The sequence below is a fragment of the Hippoglossus hippoglossus genome, chromosome 7, assembly GCF_009819705.1.
Source record: "Hippoglossus hippoglossus isolate fHipHip1 chromosome 7, fHipHip1.pri, whole genome shotgun sequence".
Taxonomy (NCBI): domain Eukaryota; kingdom Metazoa; phylum Chordata; class Actinopteri; order Pleuronectiformes; family Pleuronectidae; genus Hippoglossus; species Hippoglossus hippoglossus.
In genome coordinates, this window is record NC_047157.1 from 27,322,787 (window position 1) to 27,342,786 (window position 20,000).

General features: G+C 46.1%; 1 protein-coding gene across 1 annotated transcript in view; it reads left to right on the forward strand.

The window, feature by feature from the left end:
* Nucleotides 1–12,584: 12,584 nt before the first annotated feature.
* The window catches only part of LOC117765111 (neural cell adhesion molecule L1.1-like), a 19,405-nt gene continuing 11,989 nt past the window's right edge, over nt 12,585–20,000 (forward strand). Inside the window, 8 exon segments of the mRNA XM_034591386.1 lie at nt 12,585–12,909; nt 14,498–14,512; nt 15,374–15,476; nt 16,195–16,364; nt 18,111–18,233; nt 18,664–18,834; nt 19,029–19,143; nt 19,599–19,783. Of these exon segments, the coding sequence (XP_034447277.1) occupies nt 12,771–12,909; nt 14,498–14,512; nt 15,374–15,476; nt 16,195–16,364; nt 18,111–18,233; nt 18,664–18,834; nt 19,029–19,143; nt 19,599–19,783 (1,021 nt within the window). The 5' untranslated portion in view covers nt 12,585–12,770.

Genomic DNA, 20,000 nt, shown 5'->3' on the forward strand with positions numbered 1-20,000 from the left:
GCACTTACTGCACTTCTACCTGATGTCCTGCTCTTATTGAACAGATGCAGCACTTAGAACTTTCTTCAAGGTCTCCAGCTTCAGTGTCGTCACTTTGGATAAAAGCTCCTCGACCTGGGAAGTGATGCAACGTATTTCTTCTGTAGGAGGCGAACATGCAGCTTGTGTGAGACAAACAAAGTCACACGAGATATCAGAACTATAATAATGATGAAACTCTGGGATCTCTGCAGTAGAAACGTTCCTCCAGAGTCTAAACTGCTATTTTTCTTCATTTTCTTCATATCTCTAAACTTTGCACAACCTAAACTTAAAGGTTCTGTAAATCAATAAACCGTAATAAATGATCTAAAGTACACAAATGTTATAAATAAATAAAAAATACAATCCGACATGTTTTTTCTCCAAATTTTGCCAAATAAATACATAAAACTTAACAAACATAAGATTTCACTGCATACGATGAAATGTAATTTGACCATAAACAGAGGTTTTGACTTTCAGATGCAAAAAGAATAAATGTTCTAAGTCAGTGGTCCCAACACTTTCACGCATCAGATTGTTTTTTAATTCAGCAGAGATCTTCCAGCCTGATATCATCCAGAAAAAACACTTTCTGGCAATTTCTGTTAAAGGCTGAATCTACGAGCATAAATACACACAAAGAAATGCAGTTATGTAACTTTATCTATTCAATGCTCAATATTAGCTTCGGTTCAACCATGTGTTCTGCAGAGTTCTGCTACTGCAGCACAATGTGTTTACATATAAGCTTTGCATGGATTACAGCTATAGATTTGACTATTCCCTCGTATGTAGTCCTGTGAACTCAAATAAATAAAGTACTACACAGTATGAAGCCGTGCATCTTCCGCTCCTGCAAATATTTCACAATAAAAACTACTTTTTAAACAAAAGAATTTGGTCAACAGAAACGCTGGAGTGCTTTTATTTTGAAACGCCTACAGAAAGTGTAACAACCATTTGTGTTTGTGACATAAATTCATCAGATAAAGATTAAAACTCCGGTGAACGATTGTTTTCTCTGTGAACCACAATGTGTATCTGTCTGAAACGGGTTCAGGAAGCGCTTGTGACACAAATTAAAAGCACTCCAGCGTTTCACTTTCTGAATCCATTAATTTGCTCTATCGGGCTTTGATTGTTATCCGCAGACCGGAAGATGCTCGTCTTCGTACCCTAGAGTCCTGACATTTAGTTTAGTCCATATCCGACTTGTATTGAGGGAAATGCAGGAGACAAACCAGAGTTACGGGTTCGACAGTGAAGACTGATCTCGATCGACGGGTTGAAGACCACTGTTTTTTTATTTTAGATTTGAACGATCATATGAACGATGTTTTCAGGGAAATCCCACATTTCACACGTCATGAAGTCGTCATGTTTAATGTGATGAGGTGGAAGACAGAGGCCTTAACTTTCTGCTTCACAAAGAATGAATGTTGAAACGGTTGTGGTGGTTATTGGCTCCACGAGGAGGTGAGGTGGTTTGTTCCCAGGGTCAAACACAGAGAACAGATTTCCAGAGTTGTGGTGCTGATCGGGATCAGGAGGCAGATCCAGGAGTCTTCACTTTCTTTAACATTGGTTTTCAGCATTAGAGAATAATTCATGGATGTTAATGGTCATACTTAGAGGACTCTTATATATGAGTGTGCAGATCAAATCCTAAACTTGTGAGTGAAGTTGTAGTTTCAGTTTGATCAAGGAACAAGCTGCAGCTCCCGACCAGCAGCAGCAGCGTTAAGAAGAAGTTCAGCCTCAGTTTTTGTTCCGTGTTTGTGTCGCTGTTTGAACCTCCGAGTCAGACGCTGCTTTCAGTCGGACTGTGTCTCCGACTCGCTGGCCTCCCGACGGCCTGGGTTCATACGGCAGTTTGTGGACTGAGGTCCATGAAGTCAATGAGAGTTCAGACTGAGAGGTTTGTGTGGGTCAGGAAATGAGATTAATCTGACTCTTGCTCGTTCTCAGTTCCTCTGTCCGTCTTCCTCAGTGTCCTCTCATCTCATCCATCTTCATCCATCTCTCTCACGCCCCCACTCTCTTTCCTCTCTGCTCCAACTTCGCCTTCCTCTCTCTTTTCTTCCGCTCTTGTTTTTCCATTTCTCCTCAGCAGAATGAGGCCTTTGTGTTGAGAAATGGGAGGAATGCCCCTCTTCCTCTTCTTCCTCTTCTTCCTCTTCTTCCTCTTCTTCCTCTTGTCTTCGCTCAACTTTTCTTGTTGTGGCTTCTCCCTCCTTCAACCCTCCTCTACCTCTGTGTGTGTGTGTGTGTGTGTGTGGTGTGTGTGTGTGTGTGTGTGTGTGTGTGTGTGTTCTTGGGGGGGGGGGTCCATTAGCTGGGATTAGGGACTGTAGGAGGGTTTTACAGCCCCTCTGTGTTTGGGGCTTTAATCTCCTCAGAAACAGCTAATCTAACTTCAGTGGCTTTAACACATACAGTGAACACACATGTTTGAGCGAACACACACACACACACACACACCACACACACACACACACACACACACACCACACACGCACACACCACGCACACACACACACACACACACACACACACACACCACACACACACACACACACCACACACGCACACACGCACACACGCACACACACACTTCCTCTTACAAATATGTGACTTGTGTCTGTTTTCCATGGAAGCGTGACAAGAGTCCGATTCATGGCCGGACCCCAAACACAGAGGAGACTTTATCAGTCAAATATCTGACCAACAATTTCATCAGTCAGTGACAAACAACCACACGGCTGCTGCGTCACCGTAACATGAAGAGCGGCGAGGAGCAGCGGACGAGGGACATGAATCTGACTCCTAACATGTGGAAAGGTTGTGGGATCACTGGGAATATTTCAGTCTCAATTTAATCTGCGTCTTTGTGTCACCTGCAGTGAAAACACATCACAAATCCTGCTCCAGTCAAATGTAAAAAGAGACGAGTACGTGAAGCTGGAACAATCATCGATCTTTGTTTCCAAACATTTGATTCTTAACTGTGAGAATTTGCTGCTTTTCTTTCTCTGAACAAAGTAAAGAGAAAATCTTCAGGTTTTAAAATCTCTGAAAACGTGACCTTTGACTCTTGAGCTGCGTCACCTCTCGTACATTCTCACATGGACAGTTTAACTGGGCGGCTGGAGGAGGAACTCCAGAGAATGTGGAGAATATCTGGAGGTTTTTAATGTGGAACTGGAAGAACTCAAACATCTCAGGATGAAGAAGAGGAGCCGTACACGTAGAAGACGAAGACGTCCACTTGGAAACACGAGGAGGTTCCAGATCTTCTGGTGATGAGGGCCGACGCCGGTGTGGATGAGCTGTAAACAACAACACTGATCTTTCCACAGCAGAGTTTATACGTCATGTCCGGCCTCCTGCTGCTCTACAGGCTCCGCCCCTCTACCAAGGCTCCGCCCCTCGCCTGGATGTTCCCACATGTTCCTGTTTGAACGAGTCGGACCCGACAACCTGCTGCTGCTTCACAAACACTCACTACAGGAAATGACACAATTTTCTGGTCATTGTGGTGATGACATTTATCGATGCTTTTTTGATATACTCCAAAAAAATGAACAGCAGCAGCTTCCGTGTCTGATGATCATGTGACTCACACCCTCGTCCTGTAAATATATAAATATATTATTCAGTCCCTGGTTCCGTCACTTCGGAGCGAACCATCTGTCCGTCGGTCTGAGATCTGTGTTTCTGAGCTTTAACGAGCAGGAAAAAAAAACGTCTCCCAAAAACCAGACGGCTGCTTCGACACACCGCCCGAGTCAAACCGAGGAGGGGAGGCAATGGTGTGTGTGTGTGTGTGTGTGCATGTGTGTGTGTGTGTGCGTGTGTGTGTGTGTGTGTGTGCGTGTGCGTGTGTGTGTGTGTGTGTGTGTGTGTGGTGTGTGTGTGTGTGTGCGTGTGAGGGAGAGAGAGGGGAGAGGTGAATCGAGGAGATACAGGGAGTGGCACTGGAGAGAAAGCGATGGAGAGGGAGAGGTGTGGAGGGATGGAGTGGGGGATGGAGAAAAGAAGGAGGGGCAGCGTGGGGGATGGGGGAGAGAAATATTGCTGTGTGGTGCTGGAGTCAGGTGGTTACCATGGTGATGGGGAACGACAGAAGGGGATGGGAGAGAGAGAGAGAGAGAGAGAGAGGCTGGCTTCATATACACACACACACAATGCAAATTGACATTTTCACCGTCTGATTGAATAATAGGATAAGCATCAAATCTCCTTTTAATTTAAACCTTCCTTCCTGTTCTCTGAGGGCGGGGGAGGAGAGAGGAGGAGGGATGGGAAGCGGGAGATAGAGAGAGAGAGAGAGAGAGGTTCTTCCAGCTGAGTGGAGGAGAAGGAACGAGATCTCCCACCAGGGAGAAGTGTCACTCGGAGACAGAGTTGTGGCTGTTTGAAGGACACGTCTCAGGACGGTGGCCCAGAGGCACCGAAACCTCAAGAGCCAATAATAAGGAAAAGCAACGCAGAGAAGCAAACAGCTGAAGTGAGAAGCTTCCGGAAGAACAAAGCCGTAAAGTGAGAAAACACAGAAATACAGAAACACTGCCGGTCAAACAGAACAACATTTACAACCAATGTCCTTTTTTCTTGGTTCTAATTGTACGATTCACATTTTCTCATTGAACAACATTATATTCTGTTGTATATTTATACATTATTTATTCTATATCGTGAGTTCTGTGTGATCTGCAGTGTCTGTGTGACGGTGCCTTGCGTGGAACTAGTCTAAATAACGACGGGTCATTTTCTTCTGGTTACCGCCTCCGGCCTCAGCAGGTTGGACAGCACGTCCCCAGCTGAGTCCATTGACTCTCCACACGAGGACCGCTGCTCATTTAAAGCTGCTCTAATCAACATCATCAATACTTTTATACAATAGATAAGTTACCCACAGCTTTAGGAGCATTGTGTCATCTGTTAGCGGGTGAGTTAACACAGGTTGGATGCTTTGAGTGAGTCGGCTTCAGCCTTTATGAGACCGGAGGCGATAGGAACGAGCTCTGAGCAGCCGACCGGACGCTGCAGTGACCAGACGCTCAGGGAGCTGCTGAGCGTCTGTATTCAATTAGAAGAAAAGGAGAGAGGAATAGAAGCAAAATGAGAGTTAACATTGTTTTCCATCGCTCGCCCTCACGGATACGTTTCACTTTAAAACAAGAACAATCTCTGACGGACTTTCAGGGAGACTTAAAGAACGAAGTCATGATTTTAGTCTCGTGTTAGAATATGAGGAGATCAGTCAGTCTCCTGTGTTAAAATGAGGAAAGTGCAGCAGCTTGTTAAGTTAAACTTTCCCAAAGAACAAAACCCTCGTATTTTATCTCATCAGCATCAGGACTTTGAAAAGATGGTGTAAGAAACTGGGTCTGTTGGAGGAAACAGTTTGTGGTCGACTGTGGCGTTATCGTTGTTCACATCTGAGTCACACTCAGAGAACTTTCAGAGTTTCTCAACAAACAATCCGATTGCTCAACATTTTACATCGAAGCAGAGAAACTCCAGAGAGCAGCAGTTCTCCCTCATGGTTATTTAATACAAATAATTCTTTATTCTTGTAATATTACGAGTTGATTTTCAATCGCGACTTTATTTGCTTCCGATCTGTGTGAGCGAGCGTATGTGTGCCCGGCCCTCGAGCACAAACCCAGGTCTCCATTCCAGGGGCCAGAGCAGTGTGGATGTCAGGCGTAACCGTAGCAACAGGCATACGTTTTAACGGACTACGGTATTAGTGTCGCCTAACACGCGCTGCGATCGCCCGACAACGTTATAACCAACGCTACAGTACATCCACCTGCACTGGGAGCGTTGTTTTTTTGCACTGAGCAGTTTGTCCTAACGCTGCTTGGTCACATTCTCTTTTATTCTCTTCTGGTTTATGTTAACTGTTGGTCGAGTTATTTTTTTGCATGAATGAGAATAAATAAAATCTTGAATCTTGAACACACTGCTGCCTCCATCACGACGACACGTTTGCTCTACTGGTTTCTCAGAGAAGAGGAAGAAGAGAGTGTTAATGGCGTCGGTTGACTGCCGCCGCTGGTGACACATGATCATGTCACGTATTGATTGACTTTGCAGCCGTCTCATTGGCTGAGGCCTGGCGCCATTGTTCTGCATGTATGGCGATTAGAGTCGACATGTTTTCATCCAGACTGTTTACTATCGTAGATCGGTTACACGACAGACTAAGAGGATGACATCACTTCCTCCCTGTGTCACATGACCTATATTTAATGTTATTTCCCCTTTAATTCACTGACGGTTAAATTAGTGTCAGTGGCGCCTCTGGTCTGTCTCCTCGGTGTGTTTTGTGTGACGGCAGTGATGGATGTGCGGCCGTGGGTCTTGTATCCACCGCCCATAGCGCTCCGTCACACCGAGGCCCGTCCCAGCTGGTGCCACTCGCCCCCCCGGCTGAATCTAATAGAGCCCAGAGGAGGCGGGACGCCACCAGAGCGGGAGCTGCTGTTTGTCCAGGAACATACCGTCACTAATGATCCAAGTCACAAACACACACAGGAAGCTGGCTTGTGTGCGTGTGCGTGGGTGTTGTGTGTGTGTGTGTGTGTACGGTGTGTGTGTGTGTGTACGTGTGTGTGTGTGGGGGGGGGGGAGGAGGGTAGGGGGTAGTCCAGAGGTGGCAGAGCAATGTCACGCCAATAAGAGCTGATTTGAATGTGAAAGGCGTCGGGATGCTGTGGGACCAGTGGGGAAACATCCCCCCCCCGTCCCATCTGAACAGCGAACACACAGAAACACACAATGGCTTCATTCTAAAGTCCGACAGACAAATGAACATTTCTATAGACACTACAGATCCGACAGTCGACTAATGAAGCATCAATCAACACAACCTAATTAGCTCATTTTAATGCATTAATTGCTCGAGTCATTTTTCAAAGCACATTCTATATTTCAAAGATTCTCCAGTTACAGCCTCTCGGGGGTTTTTCTTTATCTTGATTATAAACTGAATATCTTTAGGTGTCGGATCCTCAGCTGAACAAAAGAATTTTAACACATCGAAAAATTTGATATTTAGAAGAGATATTTAAAAAAGGAAGCGGCTGACATTAAAGACGCAGGCGATGAAAGACTGATGGATTCATTCTCTTCTTTTTCTTTGTTTGTTATTGTTTCTTTCCAACTTCAGATCAAGATTATTTTTCTGACACAAGGAAGTTTAGTTTAGTTTCATCAGCTGCTCTCTGGTCCAGTTTTTGTCTTTGTCGTATTATTTTCCCGTGGATTCGTTAACTTGAATCCTTGAATCTTGAAAAGAAAGATTAGAAGAATTTGTGTTTCAAATAAGAAATGTACAAATCTTTGTATAAACACTCAAGTAAATGCTCACAAGTACAGCTAATGTTATAAGATCTACAAATTAAGATGGATGACATGACAGCTCCAAAGAGTGAAGCCAGAGCCCCCTGGTGGCTGCAGAAGTATGGGTCCTGAACCCTGCCTCCTCCATGTTAGCATACGGGGCCCAGACTAGAAATATTCTAAATACAAGTCAAATACATTTAACATATAATTTCAGGTAGTTTTTATCACACTGACGTTTGTTCAAGTGTCTCTGATCAGATTTAATGATGTACAATCAGGCATGATTGACAGCTGATACTGACTCTCGATTGGTCGAGCAGCAGGACGGCTGCACCGCGGCTCCGCCCCTCGATCACCACTGGGTGGGGGGGGTGGAAGCTCTTCTCTTACTCCAGCTCTGCTTTTATGTTTGAAGCTGATAAGATGGGGGAGTTTTCAAGCCTCCAGCAGTTTTACAGACACGTAACTGGTGTAGAGAGCGAGAAGCTGAGAGGCAGGAGACGATGAGGAGGAGGAGGAGGAGGAGGAGGAGGAGGAGGTGGAGGAGGAGGAGGAGGAGGAAGACGTGAGGCCTGTCAGTGGATGTGTTTTGTTCCAGGGTCAGAAACCTCCTTGTGTTTATTGAGTTATTTATCTCCCCTCATCCACAGGGACTCCAGTCTAGTTATCCACAAAGGCAGCTGAACACAGACGTGTGTGTGTGTCTGTGTGTGTGTGTGTGTGTCTGTGTGTGTCTGTGTGTGTGTGTGTGTGTGTGTGTGTGTGAGGTCATTCACTATAAATAATGGTGAGTTATGTGTAAAGGTGTCGTACAGCAGGAAGAGCCCCTGGTCAGTCACCAGAGGAGATGGGACTGGGTGCTGGGAGCTGATCACGTGTCACCTCCCATGATGCTCCAATTTCACCAAAACCAGGATCTGCAGAAACCTGATGTTTGAATTCCTTGATGGAAAAATTAAATTATATTTTGACTGACCTTGGTCGGTGCGTGTTAATGTTAATGTTAATAATGTATATGAGTTAATTATTAGTGTATAAATGTGATTTATGGGTTTCACACTCACATCATCTCCTCACAGACACATTTACCTCAGTGGTGCTTTATTAAAATGACACTTACATTACATATTCATGAGGCCTGATGTGAAGGGCATCAGCTCGGCAATCTACACACACACAGACACACACACACAGACACGCACACACACACACACACACACTTAGTTGAAATCATCTATAGGTTGCTGACCCCTCCTCTTTGCTTGAGGCTAGAGCATGGTCAGCATTCAGTGTGTGTGTGTGGGGGTGGGTGTGTGAGTGTGCGTGTGTGTGTGTGTCTGTGAGTGTGTGTGTGTGTGGAGTCGTATGTGTGAGATGTGTAATAAATAATGAATTTAGGTGAATTTAGGTTTTGCGGCCAAGAGGGAGGGACAAACTGAGAATAGCTCTTTCTCTCCTCATGTTGTGTGTGTGTGTGTGTGTGTGTGTGTGTGTGTGTGTGTGTGTGTGTGTGTGTGTGTGTGAGTGTGTGTGTGTGTGAGTGCATGTGAGTGCGTGTGTGTGTGAGTAGGGGGGAGTATCCTCTTCTGTCTCCCCTCCCTCCCTCTTTGCTTAATCTCTCCATCCACACTTCCCACTTCTTTGCTGCAGATCGGAATCTTTCCATGAATTAATTTCTCGCTCTGTCGCTCACTATTCGTCCACCTGCACCCCCCCCCCCCCATCTTTACTCTGTGACCCCCCCTCACCCTCCCTGTAGACGTCCCACCTGCACCAGCCCCCTCCTCCCCCTCCTCCCAGTGGACCAGCCGCTCCACCTGCCTCTGGCCTCTGAAGCCCCTCAGGTTCTGTGGGACGGCCCAGGACCCTGGAGGTGGTGGGGGGGGGGGGACAGAACAGGGACAGAACAGAGACAGAACAGGGACAGAACAGGGACAGAACAGAGACAGAACAGGGACAGAACAGGGACAGAACAGAGACAGAACAGGGACAGAACAGGGACAGAACAGAGACAGAACAGGGACAGAACAGAGACAGAACAGTGACAGAACAGAGACAGAACAGGGACAGAACAGAGACAGAACAGGGACAGAACAGGGACAGAACAGAGACAGAACAGGGACAGAACAGGGACAGAACAGAGACAGAACAGGGACAGAACAGGGACAGAACAGAGACAGAACAGGGACGTGTCGCCCACAGGCTCTGAACTGCAGCCCTGAAGCTCGTGGAGACGTTTGACAGCTCAAATAACCAAACGTGTTTCATCATTTTGATAAAACACGTGGTGAACAACAACGTTCAGAAAGTCCGTCTCCGATTGAGAAGAACTGGAACGATAATGGACGGTGGCAGTTGATGCTGAAATGAAGGAGTGAATAATACCGATATATTCGCCGCTAACCGGAAATGTTATAATAAATAAAAAGAAAACACAAATACAACCAAATATGTAGAACTTGAACAAAGAAAATAAACATTTTCTTTACGTAAAGTATAAATATAAAATATAATAAGAAATATAACTCACGCCGTGATAAACCAGCCGAGCAGAACAGAGCACCCCCCCCACACCCCCCCCCCCCCACACCCCCCCCCCCCCCCCCCCCCCCCACACACACACACACAAGATCTGTTATTGTTATTTTAAATGCTTTGTTCCACTCTGTGCTTTAACTGTAACTGATATATAACATTATATATCATAAGAAGTTATATATCACACTGTAGATTATAATTTGCATTGTATGTATAACACTTATTTAACATTTCAAGAATTCTAAAAATAATAATAATGATAATAATAATTTCCATACACTACCAGAGAAGTGCTTTACATGATTGAACAGGAATAAAATAACAGTTAAAACATTACATTGCAGCATTAAAACAATAATAATAAGACTTTTTCATTATGAGTTCTAAACCAGTTATATGTGAATATAATGGAAACATAACGCTGAGTGGGGGGGGGGGGGTGAATCCGAGGAGTTAAACATGAATCGTTGACGTTCCAGTGAGTTAAAGTCGATGGTTGCTGCACCAACAGGACTCGACTGCATCACTGACGGATGTTTCATCAGGAAACACGATGGAGACCCCCCCCCCCCCCCATCCTTAACTCAGCACCGCAGTCGGAGGTTCATGAATATTTAAATGAAAGGAAGTCCACATGAATAATCTCTTATTTTAAACAACTGCAAACCAGAGTGTGAGCGTCGCCGTCACCAGGAGCGTGTCATCGCTGAGGCCCGGAGCATGCTGGGAAATATACTTCACCGCCCATCGTTCATTTCTGCACGTCTGTCACAGTTTCTGTCTGTGTGCACGACACGAGGGAACCCCTACTGCTGGTCATTATCTTTACCCTTACTAACACACACACACACACACACACACACACACACACACACACACACACACACACACACACACACAGAGACACACACTCTCTCTCTCCTTACAGATCATTTATTTTGTAGATTAGCCTGGCAGGTAACAGCAGGCCTCAGGGCCCTGGGGCAGGTGTGTGTGTGTGTGTGTGTGTGTGTGTGTGTGTGTGTGTGGTGTGTGTGTGTGTGTGTGTGTGTGTGTGTGTGTGTGTGTGTGTGTGTGGTTGTGTGTTTAAGTGACCATGACACAGGAGAGATGTGTGTGTGTGTGTTCATAATTGACAACAACAGCACACAAGATTGGTGAGAATCCAACAACAATAGGAGCTGAAATGGGGGTCATGTATGTTTCCTTTGTGTGTGTGAGAGAGAGGAGTGAGTGAGAGAGGGGAGAGAGGAGAGAGAGAGAGAGAGAGAGAGAGAGAGAGAGAGAGAGAGAGAGGAGGGGGGGGGGGAAGAGAGAGAGAGTGTGTGTCGGGGAAAGGTTGCGTAATTATTGGATACAGGAGGGGGTCTGCATTAGCCAGCTGTCACCCCTGTATTTAGTGTACGTGTGTGTGTGTGTGTGTGTGTGTGTGTGTGTGTGTGTGTGTGCGTGTGTGTGTGCGTGTGTGTTTAGGGTTAGGCCCCTCCTCCTCAGTCCTCGCCCTCAGCTGCAGGACGTTCAGACCAGTTTGTCGTCGCCAGGCAGAGATTATTTGAATCTTTAATTTTCAGAAACCTCTGCATTAATGTCGGAGCTGAAGGAAGTCGCACACTGAGCCTCTGTGGTCGATTCACATTACTGTGGATTTGCATCAGAACAAAATCTGATGTTTTGAGGTGAAGTGAAACAGAAACATAAGAAAGAAACATTCAACTCAATCTTTCCCTCGTGTCTTCAGTCAAAGGGCCGTCACCTGAACTCAGCCGGAGTCGAACCCGTTCTCTGTCCTCACTCCTGAAATGATCTGTCCTTTTCACAGACACACTGGAAATCTCCAATAACAAGACGAGGGAACAATAAGGATGAAGAATCTGTCTCTGCTTGTTTTCTCATGACCATAAAAGGAGGCGCGCTGCTCGGAGGATTTAGGTTTTGCCACAGCTGGTTATTTATAGAGTTTTAGAATTTAAATTTTGAAAGGATCAGAGCAGCTTTAGCGTCGCTCACTTCAGGCAGAAACAAGGAAATGACCAAACTTGGCGTGTTGAGGTGTCGGGCCGGTTGTGGCCAGGCGGCGATACGAGGGAACAAAAGAGAGAAAGCTCTGCTCCATCTGTGTTGCCCCCCCCACCCCAGCACCACCCCACCACCCCCGACACTCCTGCTGTCAGGGTCAGTGTTCAGTCACCAGGCAGGAACAAAAGAGAAGATGTTCAGATGAAGGGAAATGAAGCTGATGTGGCAGAAACACACACACACACACACACACACACACACACACACACACACACACACACAGACACACAGTCTTTGTAATGTCATTAGAAGAGTAGATGTTTCCTGCATCTTTGATCTCGTCTTTATCAGATGACCTGATCCCTTCGTCTTTGACACACACACACACACACACACACACACACACACACACACACACACACACACACATATTAACTATGGTATATTTTAATTTGTAGGTCAACATTAATTCAGGTTTCCCTCTGGAGTAAATTAATATTTGTCTTGTTGTGAGATGATTATGTTTGGTGAAATTAATGATTTCTTTGCTTTCTTTTCATCTTCTCTTCCTCCCCCTCCTCCCTTCTTTGTTCTCGGGTTCACCCCCCCTCCCCCCCCCCCCCCCCCCTCTCTTCCTCTTCCTCAGCAGCAGCGACTGACGACCTGACGGGACACAGCCTCAGTCTGAGCAGCACACCCACTGAGACACACCGTGGTCCTGTCTCTGGGCTGGAGGGTCCCCGGAGTGTGTGTCTCAGAGTTGTGCGCGGTGTGTGTTTATGTGTTGATGAGCGTGTGGGAGTCCTGCATCACTTTTGATGGGACATTGAGAGATGTGTGCGTCACAGCGTCGCTGGATGGGCTGTAAGGGCCCGTGTCCCCCCGCCCTCCCCCTGATCCTCCTCCTCCCTCTGGCCTTCCTCTCCCTCACGCCTCCCTTCGCTCAAGGAGCCATAAACATCCCCAAAGACTGTGAGTACTCCCCCGACCTAAAGTTACAGTGAGAGGCTGCTTTCTGCTTTCTCAAATTTCAAATCTCAAATCTTTCTTTAAAGCATATGTCGTTAAACGCATGTTGCTTTACACAAACTCCAGATATTCTCCTGAAATTATTCCTCACCCCGCAAATGATGTTTTCTGTACGAGTTGTAAAAAGTCTTTACACAGAAACTTTGTGACACAACACAAAACATTTTCTGGAGTTTGTCTTTCACATTTGAAGAATGCAGCAGGAGATCAAACCTTATTCTTTATGTGAACCACAAAACACATGCGTGAGTTGAACCTTAATCAAGGTAATAAATAAAAGACTGGACATGTTCCTCACATGTTCCTCACATGTTCCTCTCATGTTCTTCACATGTTCCTCACATGTTCCTGACGTATTTTAGATTCTTACATTTTCTTGTCTTGTTCATTATCTGTAATTATCTGCTCTTTGTTTGAAATTATCTCAAAAACAAACCAAACAGATAAAGATATTCACACAAGCACAAAAATAAACACACACTTATCCACACTAACCTGATTAGAGAGAACTCTGACGCTGGAGGTTAAGTTCAAAGGTCAGGAGGCCTCGATGGTCCCAGAGGAGGGAGGAGGAGGGTTCAGCTCTCGACCTTCAGCCGACGACCTTCTCCCCTGGGCGTGGCAGAGAGAGGAGGACAGAGAGGAGGAGATGTAAATGAGAGAGAGAAAAGAGATAGATGAGAAGAGACAGCGAGGAGAAAGAAAAGTGAAGGAAGGTTAGAGAAGGGAAGAGAGGGAGAGAGAGAGAGGGAGAGAGAGAGGAGAGAGAGAGAGAGAGAGAGAGAGAGAGAGAGAGAGAGAGAGAGCAAGAGAGAGAGAGAGGGAGAAGGAGGGAGAGAGAGAGAGAGAGAGAGAGGGAGGGAGAAGGAGGAGAAGGAGGAGAGAGACAGAGAGAGAGGAGAGAGAGAGAGAGAGGGAGAAGGAGGGAGAGAGAGGGAGGGAGAAGGAGGGAGAAGGAGGGAGAGAGACAGAGAGAGAGAGAGAGAGAGAGAGAGGAGAGAGAGAGAGAGAGAGAGAGGGAGAAGGAGGGAGAGAGAGAGAGAGAGAGAGAGAGGGAGGGAGAAGGAGGGAGAAGGAGGGAGAGAGACAGAGAGAGAGAGAGAGAGAGAGGGAGAAGGAGGGAGAAGGAGGGAGAGAGAGGGAGGGAGGGAGAAGGAGGGAGAGAGACAGAGAAAGAGGAGAGAGGGAGAAGGAGGGAGAGAGAGAGAGAGAGAGAGAGAGAGACAGAGAGAGAGAGAGAGAGAGAGGGAGAAGGAGGGAGAGAGAGAGAGAGAGGGAGAGAGAGGGAGAAGGAGGGAGAGAAGATGTAAGCTGATCCAGGACGCCAGTGAGTCTGAGTCAGGAAACTGAGGAGGTCAAATCCTTTAGACGAGTAATTTTACTCTCAACATTATTTGTGAGTCATTTGAATAAATGTGTCTCTGACGTCATGTTCAGCTCTGACCTCAGTTTGTCTGCAGCGTTTGAAACTGGTCCTTGTCTCAGTCTTTCTTCTCTGCTCTGCTTTCACTGCTTCCCTGTGGACAAACAGATAAAGTGCATAACAGTAAGTGGCTCTCCTTGCTTGTGTGTGTCTGTGTGTGTGCGACGACCACTCTGACGCTTCATTAACACAAACCTGTCCATGCAGACCCTTCATTACTGACTCCTCCTCCTCCGTCCCTGCAGACACACTAACATCCCCCAGTCAGAACAACGTGCAGCAACTCGTTCCCTCAGCTCGTGTGTCAGACACGTGTTTTATATTTGTATTATTGGAGAAACAGACTCACTGCAAAATAAATTCCTCTGCAAATTCGACCCAGGCAGAAAAGAAGGTTTTTCTTCGCTCTTCCAGTAACTTCAGAGCTGCCTCAGGACTCCTTCACAACTCGTTCGGTTCAGACCTTCAGGCCTTTCACATTAGTCTGGTTCATGTTTATTGTTCATTGAATCTATAAAAGAAAAGTCAAAGAACAGTCGGTGTCCTGACTCCACAGTAACGTACAGCACGAGGCGTTGATCTTTGAAAACAGTGAAATCACAGGCACTCCCATTGCAGTTCCATTATGTGCTGTTTATTGATTCAGCCTCTAACAAGCAGCTGATTCCAAGAGTGAAGAGAACAATGACAAATAGTGAGAACTGTACAGTTCAATGAAAAGACGTCATTGTCAAAAATATCAAATATTACACATCTGTCATGTCTCCGAGTGATAATAATGTAAGTAATAATAGTTTTAGATAAAGTAGTTCATGTCAGTAATGTTGATGAAGCTCTGGGGGGGGGGCACGTCACACTGGGACACTGAAGATCAACAGAAGTCAGGCGTCCTGATAACAACAACGTTTGTACCTGTGTGCATCTGTACTCATTGATAATTACTGTGTGTGTGTGTGTCTGTGTGTGTCTGTGTGTGTGTGTTAGTGTCACAGCCTCCAGTGTTGACAGAGATGCCGATATCGTACACAGCGTTTTCTACAGAGGACATAAATCTGCCCTGTGAGGCCTCTGGTCTCCCAGCACCCAGGTACCGACAACAGAAACACCTGTGGGTGTGTGTGTGTGTGTGTGTGTGTGTGTGTGTGTGTGTGTGTGTGTGTGTGTGTGTGTGTGAGTGTGTGTGAATATAATTGACACACAACACATGTGTCTGGCTGTTTGTCCGTTCCCTCCCTCTGGTCTTTCTGTCTCCATGGTAATAAATGTTCCTATAATAAAATCAGATCCATAATAAAATCATCCCTCTTCTTTTTCCGTTTCTCTGGGTCTTTTCTTTCTCTCCCTCTCCTCCCTCCATCCGCTCCCTTCTTCTCGTTCGAGGATGAAGCTGGTGATGTTTGTTATCGAGGAAGAGACTAAAGACCAACGACAATCTTAATATACTGTATATCCAGATATTCTGACTTCCCATCTCTGTGGCTCTCAGCTTCCAGGTCAAAGGTTCCCTCTGAAGATTAAATCTCTCAAATATATAAATATTCTGATGATTTTCAAAGTCATTTTGTTTTGCCCTCTTTTAAAACGTTGACATCTTCAGCAGGAACCAGGAAGAGAAATCAGGATGTACGGACACATTGTAATCAGTTATCAGTTAACCAGTTTTATCAAGTGTCAACAATGAGTGTGTTTCCTTGTTTTGAGCCATGACAACTCAGATATTGTCTATTTTGAATCCTTCAATGTGTCTTTGTATTAAGACACTTGTTGTGAGTTGGTCTGAACGTCTGTGGACCTGCTCTCTCCAGTTTCCGGTGGGTGAAAGACGGTGAGGAGTTTGGGTTGGAGAAAAAAGGATCAGGGACGTTGTGGGCCGAGTGGGAGACGGACCTCGCCTTCTACGAAGGTTTCTACCGCTGCTACGCTTCCAACACGCTGGGGACGGCTGTGACACAAACTGTACAAGTCATCGTGGAGGGTGAGTCTCACACACACACACACACACACACACACACACACACACACACACACGAGATCTGTACAACATGTGCTGATTCAGAGATGAATGAACTATTATTAAGGACATACAGTAACACACACACACAGACACACACACTTCAGTGACTCAGTGAGGCCACCTGTTCTGCGCTCTCATTTCTGGTTACCGTAGCAACCATTTCCCGGAGACAGAGCTGTGACGTCACTGGGTCGGGGGGGGTGCATGGGGGGGTTGCCAAGTGTGAGGCGTTGCTGGGAAGTCAGCGTTTCCCCAGACTGCGATGGAGACACACACTGGTTGGAGCCGAGGAGAACGAGTGAAGGACGTTTGTGACGCAGGGTTTTCTCAGTTTGCTGTGTGGTGAATTATTCAGGTCTGAAAAAACCTGATTCATTTATAGTAGTAAGAGTAATAATTCCATCTTAATGCTTCACATCTGAATGTTTTGAGGTAAAACTGGGATGATGTAAATACATATAAATGTTGTGGTAGTTGGCGAAATGAATCCCAAATATCCTGGATACGCACTTTGCCATCTCAGAACAAACACTGAGGTAAAACCGAGGGAACACGGACTGTAGACTCATCAGGTGGACTCAGACACGTCCACACATCAATCACCATGTTACCGACAAAATCAATGACGGCCGGGTTGAAGCAGCGTGATCACATAATGAAGCAGAATGAACTGAGCATCTTTCGTTTCACTGGTGATGAAGAACAATCCCAACATCGTTTGTGAAATGTAGCCCCTCCTCCTCCTCCTCCTCCTCCTCCTCCATTAGTATCTCTGCCATTTCCTCTGATCAATAGTGTTACAGCCACTGTGAAGCAATAAATGCAGTGGACAGGATAAAGAAACAGCTTCTGCCCCATGTGAGCACGAACAGCTCTGAAACCAGCACCGAGATGTGAGCTGCTCGATGCTTCAACAGAACACAGCCGGAGTTAAGACTTTACCAACATACAGAGGAAAAGAAAAAGAAAAGCTGCAGACAGAAAAAGAGATATACAGACATCCATACGCAGCAGCACATTAACATAGTCACATAGAATATACAGTCAGTTCACAGAGTGAAGTCCAAAGATAAATCCTCTCGACATTGTCGTGGAGAAGTGAGTTTTATTCTCAGTGCTTCTTTGTACCAGTCGTCCGTTGTTGTGTCCTCAGAAATCCAAAGTTTGAGAAGAGTGTTTCTTGCTATATAAGAGTTTTCCAGTCATTAGAATTCTCCTTCTAACCTTCTCAACTTGTCTAGACAAAGAACCTGTTGGGGAGTGAGTGAGGCAGCATCTGCTGGGAACAAGAAACCAAGCATTGTATTCATTTCAGCACTTATTCTGCCTGACAGGTCCCAAATCTATTCAATCCTCCCTGATGCACGTTACGATCAGTTTAGGATGAAGCTTGGTGAGCAAACTTTTAAAACACAGCGCGTGTGGTGTGTAGAAGAAGAACTTTAACTGTGGATGCCAGACTGCAGCAGCAGAGGATCTCTCTCCACGATGTTGTGCTCTAGTGTTACTGGGAAATCACAGACCTATACAGTGATGGAATAATGAGGCTCCGGCCGTGCAGTTGAATCTCTCTGAACCAGCACCAGGTTCACCGTGGTCAAAGTGCTGTTTCCTGAACGTTGGAGCACGTGAACACTGTGGAATAACACTAATGACATTATCAACACGAGAGGAATATGTCTCCTTTAATGACGCTTTGTGTTTCAGCTCAACCGGTTCTTCTAAAACAACAGAAAGTACACAAGCGGGCGTACGAGGGAGAGAGCATCGTTCTGTCCTGCAACCCCCCCGAGAGCACGACTCCTCCACACATCCACTGGATGGACAAGAGTGAGTCTGTCTATCTGTCTCTCTGTCTGTCTGTCTGTCTGTGAGTCTATCTGTCTGTCTGTGAGTCTATCTGTCTGTCTGTCAGTCTGTCTGTCTGTGAGTCTATCTGTCTGTCTGTCAGTCTGTCTGTCTGTGAGTCTATCTGTCTGTCTGTCTGTCTGTCAGTCTGTCTGTCTGTCAGTCTGCAGACAGACGTTTGGTTTCTGGTTCTTGTGCAGTCTGTTTCGGTCTCTGCCGCTCGGAGGGATTGACATCACTGCACTGCAGATTTCACTCAAACTAATGAATGCAGCACCGTCAGATGGTGATTCTGGTCTCTCTCTCTCTCTCTCTCTCTCTCTCTCTCTCTCTCTCTCTCTCTCTCTCTCTCTCTCTCTCTCTCTCTCTCTCTCTCTCTCTCTCTCTCTCTCTCTCTCTCTCTCTCTCTCAGGGATGGTGCACATCAAGCAGAGCGACAGAGTGATGCTCGGCCTCGACGGGAACTTGTATTTTGCAAATCTTTTAAAGAGCGACAGCAGAGACGACTACATCTGCAACGCACAGTATTCAGCAGCCAGGACCATCCTCCCAGAGACGTCTGTGAATCTCACCGTCATGCCCAGTGAGCATGCACACAACACACACACACACACACACACACACACACACACACACACTCACACTAAGACTTCTTGGTGGATGTGGTGAATCGTTACACTTCAGTGTGTATTGACTCTCACTCTCTCTCCCTCTCTCTCTCTCTCTCTCTCTCTCTCTCTCTCTCTCTCTCTCTCTCTCTCTCTCTCTCTCTCTCAGGTAATGACGTCGCCCACGGTAGAAAGCCTCAACTGTTTCGACCCCTCGACTCCCACAGCACGGTGAACGCCCTCCGAGATCACAGCGTCACACTAGAGTGCATCCCCAAAGGCCTGTAAGTGTGTGTGTGTGTTTTATTACCCAGCAAAGACACCATAGAAACACAACCCTGATCAAATAAGACAAAGAGAAGTGGATCTGGACAATAACTAAATGCAGGATATTGAAAACTACATGATGTTCAAGCATCCGTCGTAGTTTTGGTGTAATTTCAGAAAACTGCTTCTTCACAGTCGTCAATTCTTTTTATCTAATCGTTTCCTCTCTCCTCCGTTTCCTTCCTGGTTTGTGTTCGCAATTTAATCCTCTCTTCCCCTGAGACTTCCGTCCCCATGGCGATAAATGGAGTGTCATTATAATTTATCCTTAATGATGAAACTCGTAACAAGATGATCTGTGTCCATTCAGCTCTGATTTCCTCCACATCGCTTCGTTCTTCGCTCTCTTATCAATCTCATCTTTTATCTCCTCTGGTTCCTTGTTTCTGTTTGTTCCTCCGTCCGCCTGCAGACCCACTCCACATGTGGAATGGAAGAAGAAGGACGGCAGCCTGGACGAGACCAGCGGCGTCGTGGAGAACTCCGACCGCTGGCTCACCTTCAACAGCATCACGCAAACCGACGACGGAGAATACGAGTGTCGGGCCTTCAACATCCACGGCTCCACCGCACACTCGTTCACCGTCACTGTGGAAGGTAGGAGATGTGCGACTGCATCATCACGTGTGAGGTTTTTATATGAAAAGTGTGTGTCTTTCAGTTTGAGAGCAGCACTTATTGATTTAACTTTCACTCAAAACCCTGCGCTCACACTCAAACAGCCGCTGCTTGAGCTTAGATCTTCTCTGCTTGTGCTCAAACTGTGATATTCTGATGCTTGGACAGATTTCCTGCGCTCCAGCTTCAGCTCTTC